At 39.5% G+C, this 20,879-nt stretch overlaps 1 protein-coding gene and 1 non-coding gene across 2 annotated transcripts in view; one reads left to right on the plus strand and one right to left on the minus strand.

Annotated features, from left to right (window-relative positions):
• LOC145494414 (growth hormone-inducible transmembrane protein-like) overlaps positions 1–20,879 on the minus strand; it is a 29,319-nt gene that overhangs the window by 4,413 nt on the left and 4,027 nt on the right. Inside the window, exons 2-4 of the mRNA XM_081473877.1 lie at positions 11,980–12,233; positions 7,780–7,879; positions 371–568 (exon numbers count right to left, since the gene is read on the minus strand). Of these exons, the coding sequence (XP_081330003.1) occupies positions 371–568; positions 7,780–7,879; positions 11,980–12,233 (552 nt within the window). The remainder of the gene's footprint in view (positions 1–370; positions 569–7,779; positions 7,880–11,979; positions 12,234–20,879) is intronic.
• On the plus strand, positions 3,355–3,426 carry Trnaw-cca (transfer RNA tryptophan (anticodon CCA)). Its single transcript has one exon. It is a non-coding gene; the product is annotated as a tRNA-Trp (tRNA).

The following is a 20,879-nucleotide window of genomic DNA, read 5'->3' on the forward strand; positions in this document are numbered from 1 at the left end:
GTTTTTAAGTCGGGAATGAAGAGGTTTTTAAGTGAGGAATGAATATTTGATTTAATTTTTTTTTCTTGATTGTTATTACATGATTACTTATTTAGATTAGCTACATGGTGATCTGTCTCGCATGGAGTGTTCCACTCTTTTACAGATTATCCTTATGGCTTTGCTTGTTTGTGTATGCCTCTAGACTTAGATTTTAATTGCCATTAAATTGTAATAAATAAATAAAAAGCACTTGTCACTTGATACACATTCCATTTCAGTCAGCAAGACAAGTCATGTACACTGTATAAAATGCAGTACTCTTGATGCAGCAGCTCTCAGTGCTAACATTTGGCAGTGGATACTGTTATCTCTGTTATTATTAGCCTACCCAAGCATGCCATGCAAACACCACCAAGTCCAATAGCCAAGGGACCACCCCAGGTCAGAAATTTGCCATCAGGTGCACAGGCAGCAGTCAGTGATAAGGCCCCAACGACACCACCTGTTACAGCAGCAGCCCTCAGGACTAATGGACCTCCAAGTAACATCAGGGGTGCAATAAGGGTCCCAATAAGAGCGCTGTGACCTGTAAAGTGAACATACAATACTCGCTTAGAGTACATGAAGTTACATGTATATTTGTACACTAGCTACACAACCAAGATAGCTGAGAGGGCCAAGAATAGAACATCTTCCAACAGTCAGAATGCTTCATGGCTGGTTTACATTGTAATATTTTCCGTGTATTGGCAAGGTATAGTTTCTGTTTTTATGGCATGAAAGACAAATAGTTTGGTAGATTCTAAGTGAATTAAATTCACTCAGAAACTGTTCTTGTGAGACATACATGTAACCCATTTTCAATGTTCTTTTTTCTCGTCTTGTGGTTTGAATTACTTGTTGTCACAACTCTTTGTCATTCAGATAGCTGTGAAGTACATTTTTTGAATCTCTTGTTAACCAAAATTCTTCAGGATCTCTAGTGTGTTCCAATGTTCCAAGCCTCAGCTTGGCATTACAATACTGCAGGATCACAGAGGATTGATGCCTTGCTATAGTTGATCTAAACATACATGTTCTTTGGGTTCACAGACTACACTTCTCGTGGATGTATTACATTGTAAAAGTATAATGCACATCATAACATTTGTATTACTACTGAAATATTTCATCAGTTGATTTAAGTTTCAGAAAATCTTTAAATATATTAATTAAATTAACTTTAGCAGCATCAACCTTGCTTGCTTAAGAAAACTGTATGTTTCAATGGTTTGCCACATTAATTATGGTGTGACCATTAACTACATGACACCTTTACTTATGTTTACTTACTTTACATTTTTTAGTTGAAGACTTGGAACTTTAACTATAAATAACTCAATCACTCATCAAGCGCTTCCTCTTAAAAGTAATTATCAAATAACAAGTGCATCGTGTTGTATGGAACATGGGTGCATGGGATATCCACGGGCCTCCACTGTGACCAGCCGGGCCCTAGACAGTATAACGCTCCCATGGCTGGCAATCCCTGCAACCCAGCCATGAGCCCCCAAGCAGTCTTCCAGGCACCTGTCACACTGAGTTAACACTGGAGACAGGGAGGGGAGGGGGGGGGGGGGGGGCGGGGCAGAAAGATGTCGATGAATAGACTAAAATGACCATTCCAGGGAATGCCACGCTGGAACACACTAGCACAATGGCAAAGAGCACTAAGCATGCAATGCCATATGAATACCATATTGGTTTTTTCTCCAAGTCATCAGCCAGGCAGGTATGCCAGATGACATACTTGCCCTGGTAACACTTTACTTGCCTGTTCAATAGGGAAGAATGGCAACAGAACAGCATGTAAATGGAAAGGTTACGTTTTTATTATTTTCATATGACCAGTCGAGATCCCAGTACATCTTGACTGTAGTATGACTGTTGGCGGGCACAGAAAATCCAGGTATAAATGAAAATGAAGGCCTCTTTGACTGTCATGAACGCAGAAAGGAATGCTTTCACTCTTCCTGCTTGTATTTGGCTTTTTGTCCTTTATTGACCAAGCTTGTTTGGTCAATATGGCTGGATTTTGGCCTCTTTTTGTGCGAGTTTATGGACTTGTCTACCTCTCCGCTGACCATCAACTCTGAGCGACTGCAGGTGCTTGAGTTCAGCAAACCTTTCATGCAGTTTATGATGAGTTTAATCAGCAAGAAATTGGACACTAATGACCACGATCTAACAACCTTCATGCTACCATACTCCACAACAGTCTGGCTTGTAACACTTGCCTGTCTTCTTTTTGTGACAGTCTTAATGTACCTGGTAAATTTATTCAGCCCTTATGGTCACCGATCGAGCCATATGCATTACAGAGAGACTGGGGAAGAGTTTGACTTCTTCAATAGTTTATGGTTTTGTCTCGCTTCCATGTTACAACAAGGCGCAGATCACACGCCCAAATCACTGTCAGGTCGGTTATTTCCTTTCTTTAAAACGCAGCAGAGAGATTAAACAAAAAGATAACAGATATTTAACAAGACTTTAAAAGTAAATTTACTGCTGTAATATTTTGAAGAAAAAAGTTAAGGAACAAAATATTGTAATTCAGAGACTTCATATGTAAGTAAATGGTTGCTTTTCAAAGTTTCGTGATACTACTGAGTAAAGTCAGGAAGAGAACTCTTAAACCTGCATGACTTGCCACGCTAAAGAGTTTCGGCTTGACGACAATCGGTAAACGCTTTAGTGGTTCGTCAAGTTGTAGATAGACTTTGGAAGCTTAGCAACCTGGAAGCTCTGGTGAACACAGTGTAAAGTTCAGCGACATCACGACACAACTCTCGCGCTTGTTCTTCTGCATGTTGACTTAGCAGGATATGAGGTGAAAATTCTTAAACCTTATTTGCAGGTCGTGTCCTTGCTGGTTGCTTTTGGTTTTGTATACTGATTTGGATCTCAACCTACACCGCCAATTTAGCTGCTTTCTTCACTGTACGCAACAGCGAAAGACAAATCAACACATTGGAAGACGTCGTGGAAGACGATTATCCATTTTATGTCATACGCGATAGTGCTATTCATGAGTTCTTTCGAGTGGCCGAGTATCACACATACAGAAAACTCTGGGAACGTATGAACGCCGCCAGCACATTCGTGAACTCTACCGGCGAGGGATATGAGATCACAAGGAAAGTTGAAAATGCTGTGTTTATGGCAGAGAAACCATCAACCGAATATGTCATTATGCAAAAACCATGCGATTTAAGAACTGGTAAGAAAACACTTTTTACCCGAATTCAAACATTATAACCCAAAAATGCAAAACGCACACAAACCATGATGGCATGATTACGGCATGATAACCAGCGCAACAAAAATAACGTTGACTCCGTGGCGCAATGGTAGCGCGCCTGACTCCAGATCAGAAGGCTGCGTGTTCGAGTCACGTCGGGGTCAGTATTTCTTTTTGGTGTTTGATTTATTTTTTTTCACGTTTAGTCGAAATATATATAACAGAATCTTCGTGCAGTCCAGTTTTCTTCAACTGGCCGTCGATTAAGTAAGTGTTTGAGTGTATTTGTCAAGAGCAAAAATATGTTTTGCTTCCTTAACGGGACTAAATGGTCACACTAAGGTTCAAATGATTTTTTTCCAGAAAAAATGCTTTATTCAAATTTGAGTTCAGAGCAAAGATATTCACTCTCCGCCTCGGCATGGATAGATGTTTTGGTTTGTAGTGTCGCTGTATATTTTTACGAGTTGCGCCGTATTTTGACGAGTCCGTAGGGCGAGTCAAAATACAAACAACGAGTGAAAATATAAAGGGATACCACACACCAAAACATCTAATAAGATATTTATTATCCAACTGCTGTAGTCAATAAATTTGTCAATGAAAGAGGGAGAGTGTGACAGTTTTGCGTGCACGCGCCGACCTGTTTGGCAAACAGGTTTTCTACTGTACAAATAACAGTACAATATCGCTGTATATTTGTACTGTTATTTGGACGGTATTCGCTGCATTTGGATAATAAGCAATTTTATTACAGAAAAATAAGGATTGCAAAGCGTCAACCGAGTTTTCATATCAGTTTTTGTAAATTAAATGTACGATTGTTCTGTTGTTTATCTCCATGCAGTGAATGGTATTCTAGGAGCTGGTAGTTATGGTATCGCTATGCCCAAACACTCTCCCTACATCAGAAATATCTCTATGGCTATATTGAAACTGCAGGAAACAAGTGTCCTGGACAGCTTGTGGAGAAAATGGTGGGAATACAAGAGTCAGTGTCCCAAGGAAAAGAGTGGAGCAGGTCTGTGTCAGTCTGGTTTATGCGCTATTAATTAATCTGTCGATTTCTTGCACTCCTTTAAGAGGGTCTCAATGGGTTTAACCCAGAGTTTATTTTTTTAATTTTTTAAACAACGAAAATTATTTGTGAACTCGCTAAAACAATGGTTAATTTTTAAGATTCTGGTTAACCGTAACGAAAAATAAATTAAGGTGGCTTACTACAGTTTTGATGGATTATAACAGCCAACTTCTAACTCTTTTGAAAAATGTTCCAAGGTGTTTTTCCTTTCTCTATTTACTGTTTGCTTAAGTCTTTTACCATTCTCTGTGAAACTTGAACAATTAAACGTTCAGAAATGGCCAAGCGGAACGACCTAGTACCTAGGACAGACTGAGCAATAGCAGGTTAAATCACGTTTTTCTCAAAGTCTACCCATGTGACCCAACCTCAAAATCTCAGGAATAAGCAGTTGGTTCTGATTTAACATTCATGCAAAGTAAAATAAACTTCTGTGAGACAGATTTTCCGCAAGCTAAGAAAATGTGAGATCAAAAATAGCTCAAAATCGGTCTTACAGATTTTTTTAAAAGTTTGGCACTAAACGCAATATACCCCTACAAATAACATGTGAAAATTTCAGCATGGGTAGTACGGTAGGTTTTCGAGCAATCCTCAATCAAAGACTAACTTTTACAACCTTGGACGAGAATTGAATTGCGCATGCTCTTTATTCAAGCGCGCGCTCTGTGACGCCATGCGTCGCTTGCGAGAAAGCAAGAGCAGATTAGAGCTCTTTTATCGGTTGTTTATCGACCATTTTTGTCATATTTTTTTGGCCCTAGGCTTAAACACATGTTTGAACGGAGTTTGAAACTATTGCTACGTATACCGAAGTGACTTAACGCCTTTCAAGTGCTGGTATCGCTCTTTTTACAAGATCTATTTTGTAGTCGAACGCTTCATGGCTGGTTTACATTGTAATATTTTCTGTGTATTGGGCAAGGTATACTTTCTGTTTTTATGGCATGAGAGCCATATAGTTTGGTAGATTCTAAGTGAATTAAATTCACTCAGAAACTGTTCTTGTAAGACATACATGTAACCCATTTTCAATGTTCTTTTTTCTTGTCTTGTGGTTTGAATTACTTGTTGTCACAACTCTTTCTTATTCAGATAGCTGTTAAGTACATTTTTGAATCTCTTGTTAACCAAAATTCTTCAGGATCTCTAGTGTTACATTACAATACTGCAGGATCACACAGGATTGCTGCCTTGCTATATTTGATCTAAACATACATGTACTTTGGGTTCACAGAATAAACTTCTCTTGGATGTATTACATTGTAAAAGTATAATGCACATCATAACATCTGTATTACTATCAAAATATTTCATCCATTGATTTAAGTTTCAGAAGATCTTTAAATATATTAATTAAATTAACTTTAGCAGAATCAACCTTGCCTGCTTAAGAAAACTGTATGTTTCAATGGTTTGCCGCATTAATTGGTGTGATCATTAACTATATGACACCTTTACTTATGTTTACTTACTTTACATTTTTTAGTTGAAGGCTTAGAACTTTAACTATAGATAACTCAATGACTCAGCTAGCGCTTCCACTTAAAAGTAATTATCAAATAACAAGTGCATCGTGCTGTACGGAAGATGGGTGCATGGGATATCCACGGGCCTCCAGTGTGACCAGCCAGCCCCTAGACAGTATAATGCTCCCATGGCTGGCAATCCCTGCAACCCAGCCATGAGCCCCCAAGCAGTCTTCCAGGCACCTGTCACACTGAGTTAACACTGGAGATAGGGAGGGAAGGGGGGCAGAAAGATGTTGATGAATAGACTAAAATGACCATTCCAGGGAATGCCATGCTGGAACACACTAGCACAATGGAAAAGAGCACTAAGCATGCAATACCATGTGAATACCACTGACCGGAAGTACCAGCTACTTTTTGTTGTTAACTTTGTTAAATTGCATTTAACAGCATTTACATTGAATTATCTCTCTCTCCATAATCCACGTAAGAGGTGTGACGAGAAAGCAAAAGAACGAAGTAGAAATTTGAGTGACTTGAGAGCAGTTTTGGTGCTGTTACTGCTTTGGTTGTCCAAATCAGACAAAATAAATGTTGGAAAAGACTTTCTCAAACCCATTAAGAGGGATCCATATTGGTTTTTTTTCCAAGTCATCAGCCAGGCAAGTATGCCAGATGACATACTTGCCCCGGTAAAACTTTACTTGCCTGTTCAATAGGGAAGAATGGCAACAGAACAGCATGTAAATGGAAAGGTTACGTTTTTATTATTTTCACATGACCAGTTGAGATCCCAGTACATCTTGACTGTAGCGTGACTGTTGACAGGCACAGAAAATCCAGGTACAAATGAAAATGAAGGCCCCTTTGACTGTCATGAAGGCAGAAAGGAATGCTTTCACTCTTCCTGCTTGTATTTGGCTTTTTGCCCTTTATTGACCAAGCTTGTTCGGTCAATATGGCTGGATTTTGGCCTCCTTTTTTTGCGAGTTTATGGACCTTGACTCCGTCTTGGTCCATAACCCACAAAAAAAGAACATCTTGACCTCACGCTTGGTCAATAACCCATATATCCCAGACAGCTGACTAAAATGATGATTTTATTGCAAAAGACAACTATAAATCTTTCTCTGTTTTCTAAAAGTTCCAAATGGATGATAAGTGGTCAGAATGCAGGAAACTCATTAGAAAATTTAAGATATGTTTTTTTTTCTGGTAGAGTCACACTAAATTTGTCCAGTGGATGAGTTTTTGCATTGTTTTGCTCCTCCCTATGATTTTTTAGTCTTTGTGGATGTCCGGACAACTGCAAATATGGATCCCTGCATTAATAATTCATCAAGTTTAGACAAAGAAATCATGACTGTAACGTTATTTGGATATATGAGCTTAATTAGCAAAGATTTTTATGATTTTTATTTCTCTGTTTCTCCTTAGTTTTTGTTTTGATCAAGAAGACATGTCAAACAACAAAGACTGTGTTTGACCACATTACCAAACACCTTGAAATTCATCAAAAATACATGTACGTGTCATATTTTTGACTCTCTTCTTGATGTTTGGAAATGTGGTCATACACAGTCTTTTGTGTTTGATATATTGACTGAGTAATTTGCATGCTTGACAGCAGCATTTAAGTTTGTCTCACAGTAGGCGTGTTCAGAAAAGACTGTTGTCACATGTCAAATCCCAGTCGTGGAAAGAAACCAAAACTTTTTTTTTATCAAATCCCTCAGATTTCTGCTTTGCCTGCAGATTTATTACATCTCTCTTGTGATAGTTGTCATCAATCTTACCAATATTCAATGTTCAAATGTAGTACAGTTGAATGATTGTATTATTCACTTGAAGTTTCAAAACTAATTCTAATTGGGTTAAGTTAATAAAAGTATTGGTCATTCCACTTCAGCTGTTTTGACTATCTTACCCATTTGAAAAAAAAAGAAATTGCTATTTTCACTTACCAGCCCAAGCGAGGTGTTTTCCATTCAGTCCTGCCTCATACGGCAGACTCATGCAGAGTATAGAACTCCCTATTGTAGCAATCATTCCTCCACCAACAACCTGTAGAGTTACCAAACAGCATTAGACCAAAGTTTCCCTTGCACCAGTCAAAATAATGGTTTCCATAGCATTTACAATGTAGCAACTATATACATGTACTGTAGAAAACCCTTTCTGTCCCCTACCCTGGTTGAGATGCAACTTTGTATGGTAACCATCAACATTAAAATCGCAGGTACATCTGTAACTGACTTCAGTCAAATTTGGTCGGTTGAAAGATTAACCCATCTCCAACAAAGGTAATTTATGAGATGTGCATTTCTGTGTGGTCACTCAGGCTGTAACTTTTAACTGCAATTTTGAAAATGTTCTGTAACTTTTGAATGCAAATGAACAAACTAAGGAAAACCTAAACATGATTTTAAAAATTAAAATTCCAAAAAGAAAACATGAAAAAAAAAATTCTAATGAGTTGGTCAGGAACTTAGCCTGCATAGCTTGGCAATTTTTAAGCAATTTGAGCGCACTAAAAAGCTGCAAAGCCGCGATAACAAGCGCCAAAGCCACGTTAATGAGCGACAAAGCCGCGAGGAGCCTGGGAGAGAGACAACTGAATGACTGCTTGCACGGATTACTGGCATTTTTAAGCGATGATGTGTTGTGTGACGTCATCGCTTTATGCTGGCATCCATGCATTCCTTTGGATAGTGATTTCGCATACATGTAGTTTCGTTGCGCTTATGTCCGTGCGCTTATGTCACACACAATTTATCCCCCTGTGGAAGCGAAATGCACTCTGGGAGTTCCTTCGCTGCTTTCCTTTGCTGTTTGTAGGTTCAGCGGAGTGCCTTTAATTGTAACTTTTAAAAGACGATTTAGGGGTGGTTTTTGGTTTATACAGTATCAGATAAATTTGCGTTCATGGGCAAACTCATAATAAGAACATACTGTATCCTCCATTCATACAAGTTTAGATAGACAAGTAAGTCGCACAGGCGATAGGTGAAGGCTTTGCGGCTTTCCTTTGCTGTTTGTAGGATCAGCAGACTGCTTTTAATCGATATGACAAGTATACAGTTAAAACAACAAATTAATTTCCGGTGAGCTAATTAGTGTTGCCAAATATTTTTAAAGATAATAAGGTGTCGATTTCAGAGAGAGTAACTTTCCTTTGCGGGTTTCCTTTGCGGCTTTCCTTTGCTGTTTGTAGGATCAACGGAGTGCTTTTAATTTCAGCTTTTAAACGAAGATTTGGGGGTTGATTTTGGTTTTTTCAGTGTCAGATAAATTTGTGCTGACTGGCAAACTCGTAATAAGAACATATCGTCCATACACACAAATTTAGATACACAAGCAAGTCGCACACATAATAGCTGAAGGGTCTGCATAAAATATATGAATTGGTAGCGCAGTTGTATTTTTGCCAGTCTTAAAGTGAATTGAATGAGCATTGTCTGAATTGAATGAGCACTGTGAGAGCACTGTATGAGCATTGTATGAGCACTGAAATATACAGTTTACAGTAAATGGAAATGTGCTGTTTTATATTTTCTGTCAACGAAAGAGTGGTTGTGATTAAACAGTTGATAATCGTTTTGCCATGGTAAAGACAATACGAATGTTTATTGATGACACGTATACGGTTAACAACAAATTAATTTTCGGTGAGGTAATTCGCGTTGCCAAATATCTGTAAAGGTAATAAGGTGTCAATTTCAGAGAGAGAAACTTGTACTTTGCGGCTTTCCTTTGCTGTTTGTAGGATCAGCGGAGTGCTTTTAATTTCAGCTTTTAAACGGAGATTTGGGGGTGGATTTTGGTTTATACAGTGTTGGATAAATAATTATTTGTGCTCATGGGCAAACTCATAATAACATATCTTCGATACATACAATTTTAGATAGACAAGCGGGTCGGACAAGCAATATGACAAGTCAAGAGAAAATGATTTTCTCTTGGACAAGTATATGGTTAAAACAACAAATTAATTTCCGGTGAGGTAATTAGCTTCGCCAAATATCTTTAAAGATAATAAGGTGTTGATTTCAGAGAGAGGAACTATTCAGCGGAGTGCTTGTTATTTTTATAAAAAAAGCTGCAGCACCTGCATGGTGAGTTTGACCAGAGATTGTGAGATTGACCAATTGAGTTTGACCAGAAATAGTATTCTTTCTCAGTCATGACCTGATCACTTTGCTAAATGCTTTATTTATAAAATTTGATTGATATTAGACCATATTAGTGTCTCATAGAAAATCTCTGCCCCAGTACCCCTCCCCAAAATTTCCACAATTAACCCCCCCGCCATCTTCCTCAACCTCCCCAACCCCCCCCCCCCACCCCCCAGATTGATCACAGAGAATTTTATTTGGGCTCCTAACTTTTGGTGGAAGAAGCCCGAAGGGCTCCTTAAAAATTTCCTTAGGCAACACCCTTGTATGATCAGATGATGTGTCTGATCTTTCTATTTCTAGACCAATTTTAGATTTCTGACAAAGTGCCATTTTGAAATCCTTCACCCTTAGAGACCTTGAAAAGGTTTCGCATTATACATTCTCCGAATTTGATCTTGAGCGGACAACAACAAAGTCCACCATAATTATTGTTTACGCTTCTCTCGATTCCTTCCTTGACAGGCTCTTTCAGCGTATTTTCCTTCGCCGCCATCAAGCAAACACCACATTGGATAGTTTTGTTTTGATAGACTCTACAGTAGCACAGTGACTTTTCCCTGCCACGTTGGCCGGAGGTTTCTTATTACAATCTATGTTCTGATTAGTTGTGTTAATATGATACACAAAACCTGTCATCGGGTTGTCAAAATATGTAATAGGGGGCAGCAGTAAAAATGCGGGTAATCCAGGCAGGCGGTTCCTCACGGCTTCAGCGCTTTGTGTGCTTGCACTCGAATAGCTTAAAAAATTGCTTTAACTGCCAAGCTACGCAGGCTATCAGGAACTTTAAAAAGATGATTTATAACTTCCAGTTTAGACTTCGCAGAGAATTTATTTTCTGGAAAACTTGATGAAATTTTTGAATAACCAGATCTAAAAGCTTGAATTTGATGTAGGGTTTAGGGTATCTGTGATGTTATCACAAGATGCTAATGCACTGGATTGGAGACACCCCTGAAGGTACATGGTAACCATAATGAAATGATTGTTTTAGTGGGAAGCCAGTTTAAGCAATCTGTTAAATCCATTTTGAAATCACTGGTTATCCTTGCAATCTGATTGGTTCTCAGTGGTGTGATTTACATGTATTCACAAATTGCCCTATTCTTTGCTCTAAATGAGCTCTAAATGAACATGGGACAGTAGAACAAAACAACCAATCAGATTTCAAGGTTAGTTTAGAGTAACCAATAAAATTTTAGGAAAATGAGAGACAAAAAGCCATTGTGTGGCAAATTTTGCACCTATTATTGCCAAAGCTTTGTTGTTTGTGGTTTTTTATTTCACAACAACTGACAAATTTAATTACACTAGCTGCACCTTCAAATGCCTTCTCGAAAGACAACTAGAAGCCTCAGCCTGAACCACAGAAGAAAGGAAGGCCTTACATCATTGATCAAGGTGATGAAAATTGAACTTTTAAGCATGAAGTAAACTGTTTTTGTTCTGAGTTCAGAACTGCTTGTCTTTGTTATGCTTGAATGAGTCTTCGTCACAACATCATTTTGTATACTAAATGAGATGTAAAGGCGTTTCCGGTTCCACTATTTTTAACAAACTAGCCACTGGAACAATAAACCAAAATCTAAAATTTAAGGGAATAAAATTGTGCAATTTCAAAATGGATCTAACAAAGAGGCAATTGAACTTCCTATTGTGCAATTTTGGTCTGAAATCAAACTTGTGATTTCAAATCAAGCTCGTGCTGCATGCTTGTTCGATTTTGAAATCATGCATATGATTTCAGACCAAATTGCACTCCACTCAGTTCAATTACCACTATAAATTGCTTTCCTAGAGGGAGCCTGAAAAAGATTTCAACATGTAAAAGACGCTTTGAACCAATAAACTCTGCAATGCCTGAGTTTACAGCTGAAATATCAATCTGACTGAAAAATATCAAGTTAAAAGTGGTGATGTGTATTGCAATACCAAACATGAAGAGCCCAACTTAATTAATGAAAAATTCAAGATGATGGAACTTACAAGCCAAGGACTTGCTCTCATTAATGTATAGACAGCTCTGCTTTGGCTAATAGCATATGCTGTCCCAGCTGTCAATGCTAGACTGCCAGCAAAATATGAATAAGTTGACCTCACTCGGTCACGCACCACTTGAGGCCAAACCATAGCACGGTCAATTGCACCCACTTCATTGGACAGCCCTAAACCATAATAACATAAGGCTCCCACTCCAAACAGGGCAGCTCCGCCCACCACAGCACGTCCAGTTGTTTCAGCTAGATGTAATATTAAAAACCTTCAGACAAGTTTTTAGAAAAACTTCACACAAACTTGGTACATGGTAGGTAGGTAAAGTCTGCATACCAACCAAGTCGCCCATCAGGCTGGTGCTTTCCTCCAGTTTCAGTAGCACGAGCAACTAGGAGTATTTCCACTCTACCTGGATGGGATGCTAGTCCATTGCAGGATTACCCCCCAGCATTAAATTCACCGACACCCATTTATACACCTGGGTGGACACTGCGATAGTACTGTATTGCCAAAGAACACAACACAATGTCCCGGCCAGGGCTTGAACCTGGACCACTTGATCTGGAGGAGAAAGCTCTACCTGTGAGGCCCTGCTATTCCACAACTTGTTAGATGACCACTGTTAAATCACTCTATTGTTACAGGGCTCAAAATAACGGCTGGTCAACGGACAATGTCCGGCCAGAATGGTGACTTGACCGGCCAAAAACTTCACTCGCTGGTCATGATGAGATGGTAACATTGTTCATTCTTAAATAAACAATTAAATCCTCAACTGTAAATCTTAGATTTCTAATCTCTTTTTTATTATGACCCCTCGCATGAAAACATACATCACTGGGTATTTGTTCGAACGGCTAAAAATTGTTCACTTGCTGTTAGTCGTGCGTTCAAGATCGATAGGAATGCAATTTGAACTTAACTGGAGTTATCTGTTCAGAAAAAATATTCACGACAGCCGTTTGAACAACTGCTGCTGTTTGTTCAAAAAACATTCTTATCTGTTAGAATGGCAGAGGTTTTCAATTCAGAATTCAAAACTATTCAGCCTTTGGAACAAGAGGTTTTCTGTATGGCAAAGGGAATCTGATCAGATTCAGCTCAGTTCTCGCGATGCTTTAGATTTGTCACAGAGCACCTCTCTTTGTTGGTGTATATTTCAAAGGTATTGTTCCACAGATGTAAAGATATTTGTTGTTTCTTTCACTTTCATTGTACAAAAACCAATCAACAAGATACCAAAACAAGACTTTTCACTTGATTGTCAAGTTGTGTCCAACTTAGACACTATGGGACTCTGGGACATCAAAACACATACATTGCAGTCTGCTTTGATTCCATCAAGCTGTAAATGAAACATTGAGCACGAACCCAGTGTTTAATTTAGAACCAATCAACAAAAGTTACTGTTACAAAATGGACGAAAACAATATGTAGCAACAAATCAATATCTGTATCTGTAAATTTATGTATTTTGTTCGCAAATGAAATTTGAGACACTCTCAACTCGTTGCTTAGCATGTGACCAAAATCTACCCACTATCGTGGTAAAATCTACTGAATGATGATCATTAGTTCTTCATGAACAAAAACTCTCTCTAAAATATGACTACAACAGAGTTTAGAATTTTTATGGCTTACACTTTAGAACTTTTAGTTTAGTCACATCAGTAAGAAACTTCCCAACACTTGTTGTGTAACTGTAGCTGTATTCGTACTAACGTGATGATTTGTTGTGCGTTTGCACGGGTGAGAATTGAGGAAACATAAACTTCTTCTTCGGCTATACTTGTTTACCAAGTTACTTCTGAAGCCCAAAATTAGAATCTGCTGATACACATTTTGATGGACATCATAAATACTGTAAATTGTAGAACATCAAAACAGCAGCTCATGGAATTAAATATACCGATCAAAAAAGTTTCATCAAATATGCATCCGTTCAATGCTTTTTCTTTTGCAGGTGACAAGAATTCCACTGGTACCATGCCACTTCATTGAGCTGCTGAGCCCTGCCAAGGCTATCTTTGGTTAAGTTTTAAGCTTTTCTTTGTATTAAGCCAATTTTTAAACAGTCTATCAACAACTGGAACAAACAAATTATATTTGTGGGTTTAAATAGGCCAATATTACTTAAATTTTTTTAAATATCTTGACTGGTCAGAAACGAGACGTAACTGAGCTAAAATTACATGGGCCACTCAACATGACCGGCCACAGTCTGAAAATTATTTTGAGCCCTGTGATATATACCGATATGATTTCTTGGTATCTGTAAAATTGATATTTTTTATCAGGGGCTGGTCTTTTGTGAAAGTGTTCTGTCACTGTACACGTTAAGTCCATTACAACATTTACTCCTTTCATTAGTGTAATACAGAGAAAATTAGTGACCACCAACTAGGGTTCTAATGCAAATGTTGATGAACTTGTAAAAACACTATTTGGGTTGCTGGAAATGCATGGGGATAACCAGCAAATCTCAGACAAAGATTAAGTGGCTGAATTGACATGTACAGTGTACAAGTATAATGCACCTATCATTGTTAAGCCGCTTGGGGCGGGGGGGGGGGGGGGGGGGGCAAGGCGGGGATTTGAACTCCGATCACCTTTTCAGTTCAAATGCCCAACCCCAGGGAAATTAAACTTGGTCAAAAGAGTGCAAATTCCCCATCTCAGGGATATTAGTGTTGTTCAAAAGAATGCAAATTCTCCACCTCTATCTAGAAAAAGGCAAAGGTCTGTCAAAAAAGAATTAAACATCAAAAAGTTGTAAATAAAAGGCTACAAAACAACAACTTTAAAATGCAACGTCTGTTTAATATAAAAATGTCACCTAATTTATATCAAAATTGTGAAGACTGCCTAAACTTACACGACTAAAGAAGACAGAAAACATGGAAATTCTTATCATGACTAATGTCCTAGGTCCACCATTGTGACATTTTAATTACTTACATTTTAAACAGAAACACTGTTAACATCTATCTGTAGTAGAGAAATATGAAAAAATGCCCCATAATAGGACTCAAGATCTTAGATGTATTCACTAATATTATTCATAATAATACGCTGCACATGGTAGGCTCATAAAGATGAAGTTCAATAATTCAATTTTGTTTTAGTACTAAAATTATAACCACGCTTAGAAACAACATACATTGCAAATTGAATGTATGAAGGTGAATACAGAACACTATCCTGTAAAATGTTTCATAATTTCAATTCATTTGAGCTTAAATTAAAAACAGTCTTACGTTATGTAGGATTTGGAAATTTGTTTCCATACACAACTTTCAAAATACAAATCAATGATGTTTACCAATGGAATTAACCTTTAACTCAGGAAAAACTAAGATCTCGAACAAAGGCCTTGTTTACAGAATATCTGCAACAATGTTCAGTTCAACATCAAACTTCTGAACATCTCATGCACAGCCAGCAATCTGGAACAGTTTGTTTCCAGTCACTCTTGGTCATCCAAGATGGTGGATATCCAAGTCAGTCTACTAACAGTTGAAGAAGCTAGTCATAAAAGGGGATAAGTGACGATTTTGGTTGCTTTTCTTTTTTCTTGCTCCAAATTAGCTGAATTTTTGCATGTGCTCTTCAATGTAATAGAAAAACGTGTTCCTGTATTTTTGCCGCTGGTTTTTGCTTCGCTTTATAAAGACGCCGCTAGGAAAACCGAGTGATTTTTTGCATACGCAATATCCTGAAAACGAAGCAAGGTTTAGCGCAAAAACTACGGGACATTGCTAAACATACCTAAACAAAACTCTATGCGAAATTTGGAGCGTTTTCGACAAAGTTCACTTTTGATTAAAATACCTAACGCCCTTTTCCCGCCGAGGCTGCAAATAAACGAAGCCGGGCCTTTGTTATGATAAACAGAGCCGATCCTTTGTTATAATAACCAAGCCAAGCCTTTGTTATAAGTCGAAGTCTCGCCTCGGTTTATCATAACAAAGGATCGGCCCGCCGCGACCGCAGGGACTTTGATCTCACTTAGAAAGCAGCAAAATGTCAATTTCACGCAACGTATAAGCTCAAAAATGTTGATTTTAGGTCAAAAAAGGTTTAAATGTTGATTTCACGTTAACGCGTGACGGCAAGGATGTTGGTTTCACTTAAAAACCAGCAAAATGTCAATTTCACGCAGCGCATAAGCTCAATGATGTTGATTTCAGGTCTAAATAGGTTAAAATGTTGATTTCGCGTTAACGCGTGACGGCAAGGATGTTGGTTTCACTTAGAAAGCAGCAAAATGTCAATTTCACGCAGCGCATAAGCTCAATGATGTTGATTTCAGGTCTAAATAGGTTAAAATGTTGATTTCGCGTTAACGCGTGACGGCAAGGATGTTGGTTTCACTTAAAAACCAGCAAACTGTCAATTTTACGCAGCGCATAAGCTCAATGATGTTGATTTCAGGTCTAAATTGTTACGTATATGGTTTATCTTACCATATTTGGAGTAAACATGTGCGTTCTAGTTCTATGTAGCTTACATGAAGTACGCATTAAACGAGTTGAGTTGCATTGCAAATGGCGTCTTGTCGTGCCATCCTTAACATGGTGTCAGAAGTGCTTTGTTGATCTTATGGCGAGCTGCAGCGCTCAAGATTACGTCTTCTGGTTGATATTCAGTCAAAGCAGTTACTGAAGCGAAACGAAGCGACAATTCCTTGATTTACGGTACGTACAGCGAATTTCAACATCGACCACGTGCGTTGAAACCCAGCGAAACGATGTCAGACACCGAACAAGATCCTCCACCACCAGCTCCACCGCAAGCTCCACAGCCTACTCCGCCGCCTCAAGTCCTCAGTTTTCCTTCAAATTTTCCAGTACCAAGCGCTATGGTTTGTCGTGGAGATATCACGAGCAACTGGGAATTTTTTAAGCAACAATGGCAAGATTATGAGGTAGCAACGGGTTTGGATCAGAAGAGTCAATCGATCCGATTAGCAACCTTCCGTTCTGTTATGGGAAAGGAGTGTCTGCAAATTTTCCTGAATCTGAATTTTGGCACCGAAGTACTGACGATAACTTCAGCATTGAAGGCGCTGGAAAACTATTTCCTACCAAAGAGAAATGTCGTCTATGAGAGGTATGTCTTTAACTCTTGCATTCAAGTACCCGAAGAAACTGTTGATTGCTATGTCAATAGATTAAGAAAACTCGCAGCATCGTGTCAGTTTGGAGCACTTGCAGAAGAAATGATACGTGACAGGCTAGTTATTGGAATACAAGATAAGGGTACAAAAGCTAGATTGCTCAGAGAGAAAGATTTGTCTTTGGATAAAGCTCTTGACATGTGTAAATCAAGTGAAATAACGAATAAGCAGCTAAAGTCGATTCAAAAGGATGAGAAACAAAACAATGAGGAACTGAACTTAGTTCATGTGAAGCGTAAACCGATGCAAGGCAAGATGCCTCCTCATCCGAAGAAACCACCAAATCCAAAGAAACCTGACAAAAAATGGAAATGTAAATATTGTGGCCAACAAAAGAAGCATGCCAAGCAGACAGAATGTCCAGCTTATGGTCAACAATGTCGCAATTGTAAAAGAATGAACCACTTCGCCAAAGTGTGTCAGGCAGGCAAAGAGAAGGTTCATGTCGCTGAAGTGGCAGAAGGTTTTGAGTCTGAGGAATCATTATTGAAGATAGAAGAAATTACTGCAATTAATGGTAGTGGTAAACAGTTGACATCCAGTATTACCTTTGTGATAGAAGAGCAGTACAAAGAGCAATTAGTATGTCAGTTGGACACTGGTGCAACTTGTAATGTGATCAGTCACAGAAATCTAGTTCAGCTGTTGCAGAATGGTGATCCCCCCTTGTCTAAGTCCAATGCCCAGCTAAAGCTATTTGATGGTAGCTTGATGAAGCCTGTAGGTGAGACCACACTCACAGCAGAGAGAAGGGGCAAGCATCTGGACCTGAGATTCCAAGTTGTTGAGAGTTCTAACAAACCCCTCTTATCGGCTGAGACTTGTGAGCAGTTGGGACTTCTCAAAGTGGATATAGATCCTGAAGAGTCCATTCATGTCCTGAAAAGCAGTAGTAACCTGACCAGAGATCAGATTCTTGTTCAGTACAAAGATGTTTTTGAAGGGTTAGGCCATATTGGTGATACAACCATTATCACAGACCCCAGCGTAAAACCAGTGCAGCATTCTCCGCGCCGAGTGCCAGTTCCCCTGCGTGATAAGGTCAAGGCCAAACTTGATGATCTGGAAAGGAAAGGAATCGTGGAGAAAGTCACAGTACCGACCGACTGGATTAGCAGTATGGTGGTTGTCGCAACACCAAATAAGATTAGGATTTGTTTGGATCCTAAAGATCTTAACAAGGCAGTCATCCGTCCAAAGTACCAAATGCCTACTCTAGATGAGTTGTTGCCCAAGCTTAGCAATGCCAAAGTGTTTAGTACCTTAGATGCTAAAGATGGGTTTTACCAGGTTGGATTAGATGAGAGCAGCAGTCTCAAGACAACATTCTGGACTCCCTTTGGGCGTTACAAGTATTTGAGGCTACCCTTTGGTATCAACCTGGCTCCAGAAGAGTTCGAATGCAAATTGCATGAGAAGCTTGATAGTCTTCCCGGTGTAGAAGTGATAAGAGATGACATATTGGTCATGGGCTATGGAGAGAATGATGAAGAAGCAAATCGAAATCATGATGAGAACTTGATTCGTCTGCTAGAGCAAGCTCGAAAAGCCAATCTGCGTCTAAACAGCAGCAAGTTGAACCTCAAGAAGTCTGAAGTCAGATTCATGGGACACTTGATCACCAAAGATGGGTTACAGCCAGATCCTGAGAAAGTGAAGGCAGTTCAGGAAATGCCGAGGCCTACATCCAAGAAGGAACTCCTGAGTCTCTTAGGATTCGTTAATTACTTGGCAAAGTTTCTCCCTAGGTTATCAGAGGTCGCCCAGCCACTGAGAGAGATGACAGCAAAGGATGCAAAGTTCATCTGGTCCCAGCATCATGAGACAGCATTCCAGGAAGTGCGAGAGCTTGTAGTCAAACACCCTGTGCTCAAGTATTATGACCTTCAAGAAGAAGTCACAGTGCAATGTGATGCGAGTGAATACGGGTTAGGAGCAGCTTTATTACAAAACGGCCAGCCAGTTGCTTTTGCTTCACGGTCCCTATCACAGACTGAGAGGCAATATGCTCAAATCGAGAAAGAGTGTTTAGCGATTGTCTTCTCCTGCGAAAGGTTCAGTCAATACCTCGCCGGTCGTAAAAAGATAACAGTTGAGTCAGATCACAAACCCTTACAGTCCATTTTCCAGAAGTCAATCCTCTCTGCTCCATGTCGACTACAAAGAATGATGTTGAGGCTACAGCGCTTTAACCTAGAGGTTAAGTACAAGCCAGGTGCACAGATGTATGTTGCCGATCACTTGTCTCGAGCCTCGCTTGCTGTCAAGAAGGAGATGACAGACAACTTTCAAGTTTTCGCTCTTGAACTTGAAACACTTACTCCCTTTGATTCCATCAAAGTGGCTCCAGAAAGGTTAACTCAGCTGCAGAAGTGCACAGCACAAGACCTCGTCTTAGAGAGCCTGAAGACCACTGTTCTAACAGGATGGCCTGAGAGAAGAGAGCAATGCCCAGTACAAGTTCGTGACTACTGGAACTACAGAGAAGAGATTTCACTCCACAATGGTATTTTATTTAAGAGTCAGAGAGTGATTGTCCCCAAAGCCATGAGGCCAGAGATGCTCTCAAGAATTCATTCAAGCCATCAAGGAGTCGCATCATGTCTAAGAAAGGCCAAAGACATCGTGTTCTGGCCTGGAATGAATTCAGAAGTCAAAGCCCTGGTTGAGAGATGTGCTGTCTGTGCCGAGTTTCAGGCTAGGAATGCTAGTCAGCCAATGCAGTCTCATCAACTTCCAGACAGACCTTGGAGTAAAGTGGCTACAGATTTGTTCACTGTTAGTGGAAAGAATTACCTCACAGTCGTTGACTATTACTCAGATTTTGTAGAAGTTAGTGAACTTGAAGATACCACCTCACGTGCAGTTATACAAGTACTCAAAGAACAATTCAGTAGACATGGAATCCCGGACACTGTTGTCTCAGACAACGGACCACAGTATAGCAGTCAAGAATTTCACGAGTTCTCACTCAGCTGGGAATTTAACCATGTGACATCATCACCACACTACCCAAAGTCAAATGGGAAAGCAGAGTCTTCAGTGAAGACAGTTAAACTGCTATTTAAGAAAGCGGACCGAGATGGGAAAGATCCATGGCTATCGCTACTAGACTACAGGAACACACCTACTGAAGGTATAGGTGACAGCCCCGCCCAGAGGCTTATGTCGCGCCGAACACGAACTCTCTTACCAACAGCGTCAAGCCTTCTCCGTCCCAAAGTAAGCCCACATTCTACAGAGAAATTAGAGCGGAAAAGGCAAAAGGCGAAGTTCTACCATGACCGTCATGTGAAGCAGTTACCTGAATTAGAGATTGGACAAGAAGTCAGAAGTGCACCCCTGCGAAAGAACCAAACGTGGAAACCAGCCACTTGTGTCGAGAAACTGTCAGACAGGTCATATGTAGTCCAAGCAGGCAGTGAGACCCTCCGAAGAAACAGGCAGTTTCTGAGGCCTGCAGCAGAATCCTCGACACCAGAAAAGCAAAGCACCAAGGTTAGCTCACATGAGTCAGGAGTAAATCACAAGGAGATACCTAGAGTACCTGAGTTACCTGCTATACCTACTAGGCCTGACAAAGATTCCTTGAATGAAACTGTTGCTGAAGAGACTAATGTTCCATTGTTAGCACCTCAGAAGACAAGAACCCGGACTGTTCGTCCCCCTTCAAGATTTAAAGATTTTGACATGAAGCGTTAAGCAAAGACTA

This window comes from Orbicella franksi, chromosome 8 (genome assembly GCF_964199315.1).
Source record: "Orbicella franksi chromosome 8, jaOrbFran1.1, whole genome shotgun sequence".
Taxonomy (NCBI): Eukaryota; Metazoa; Cnidaria; class Anthozoa; order Scleractinia; family Merulinidae; genus Orbicella; species Orbicella franksi.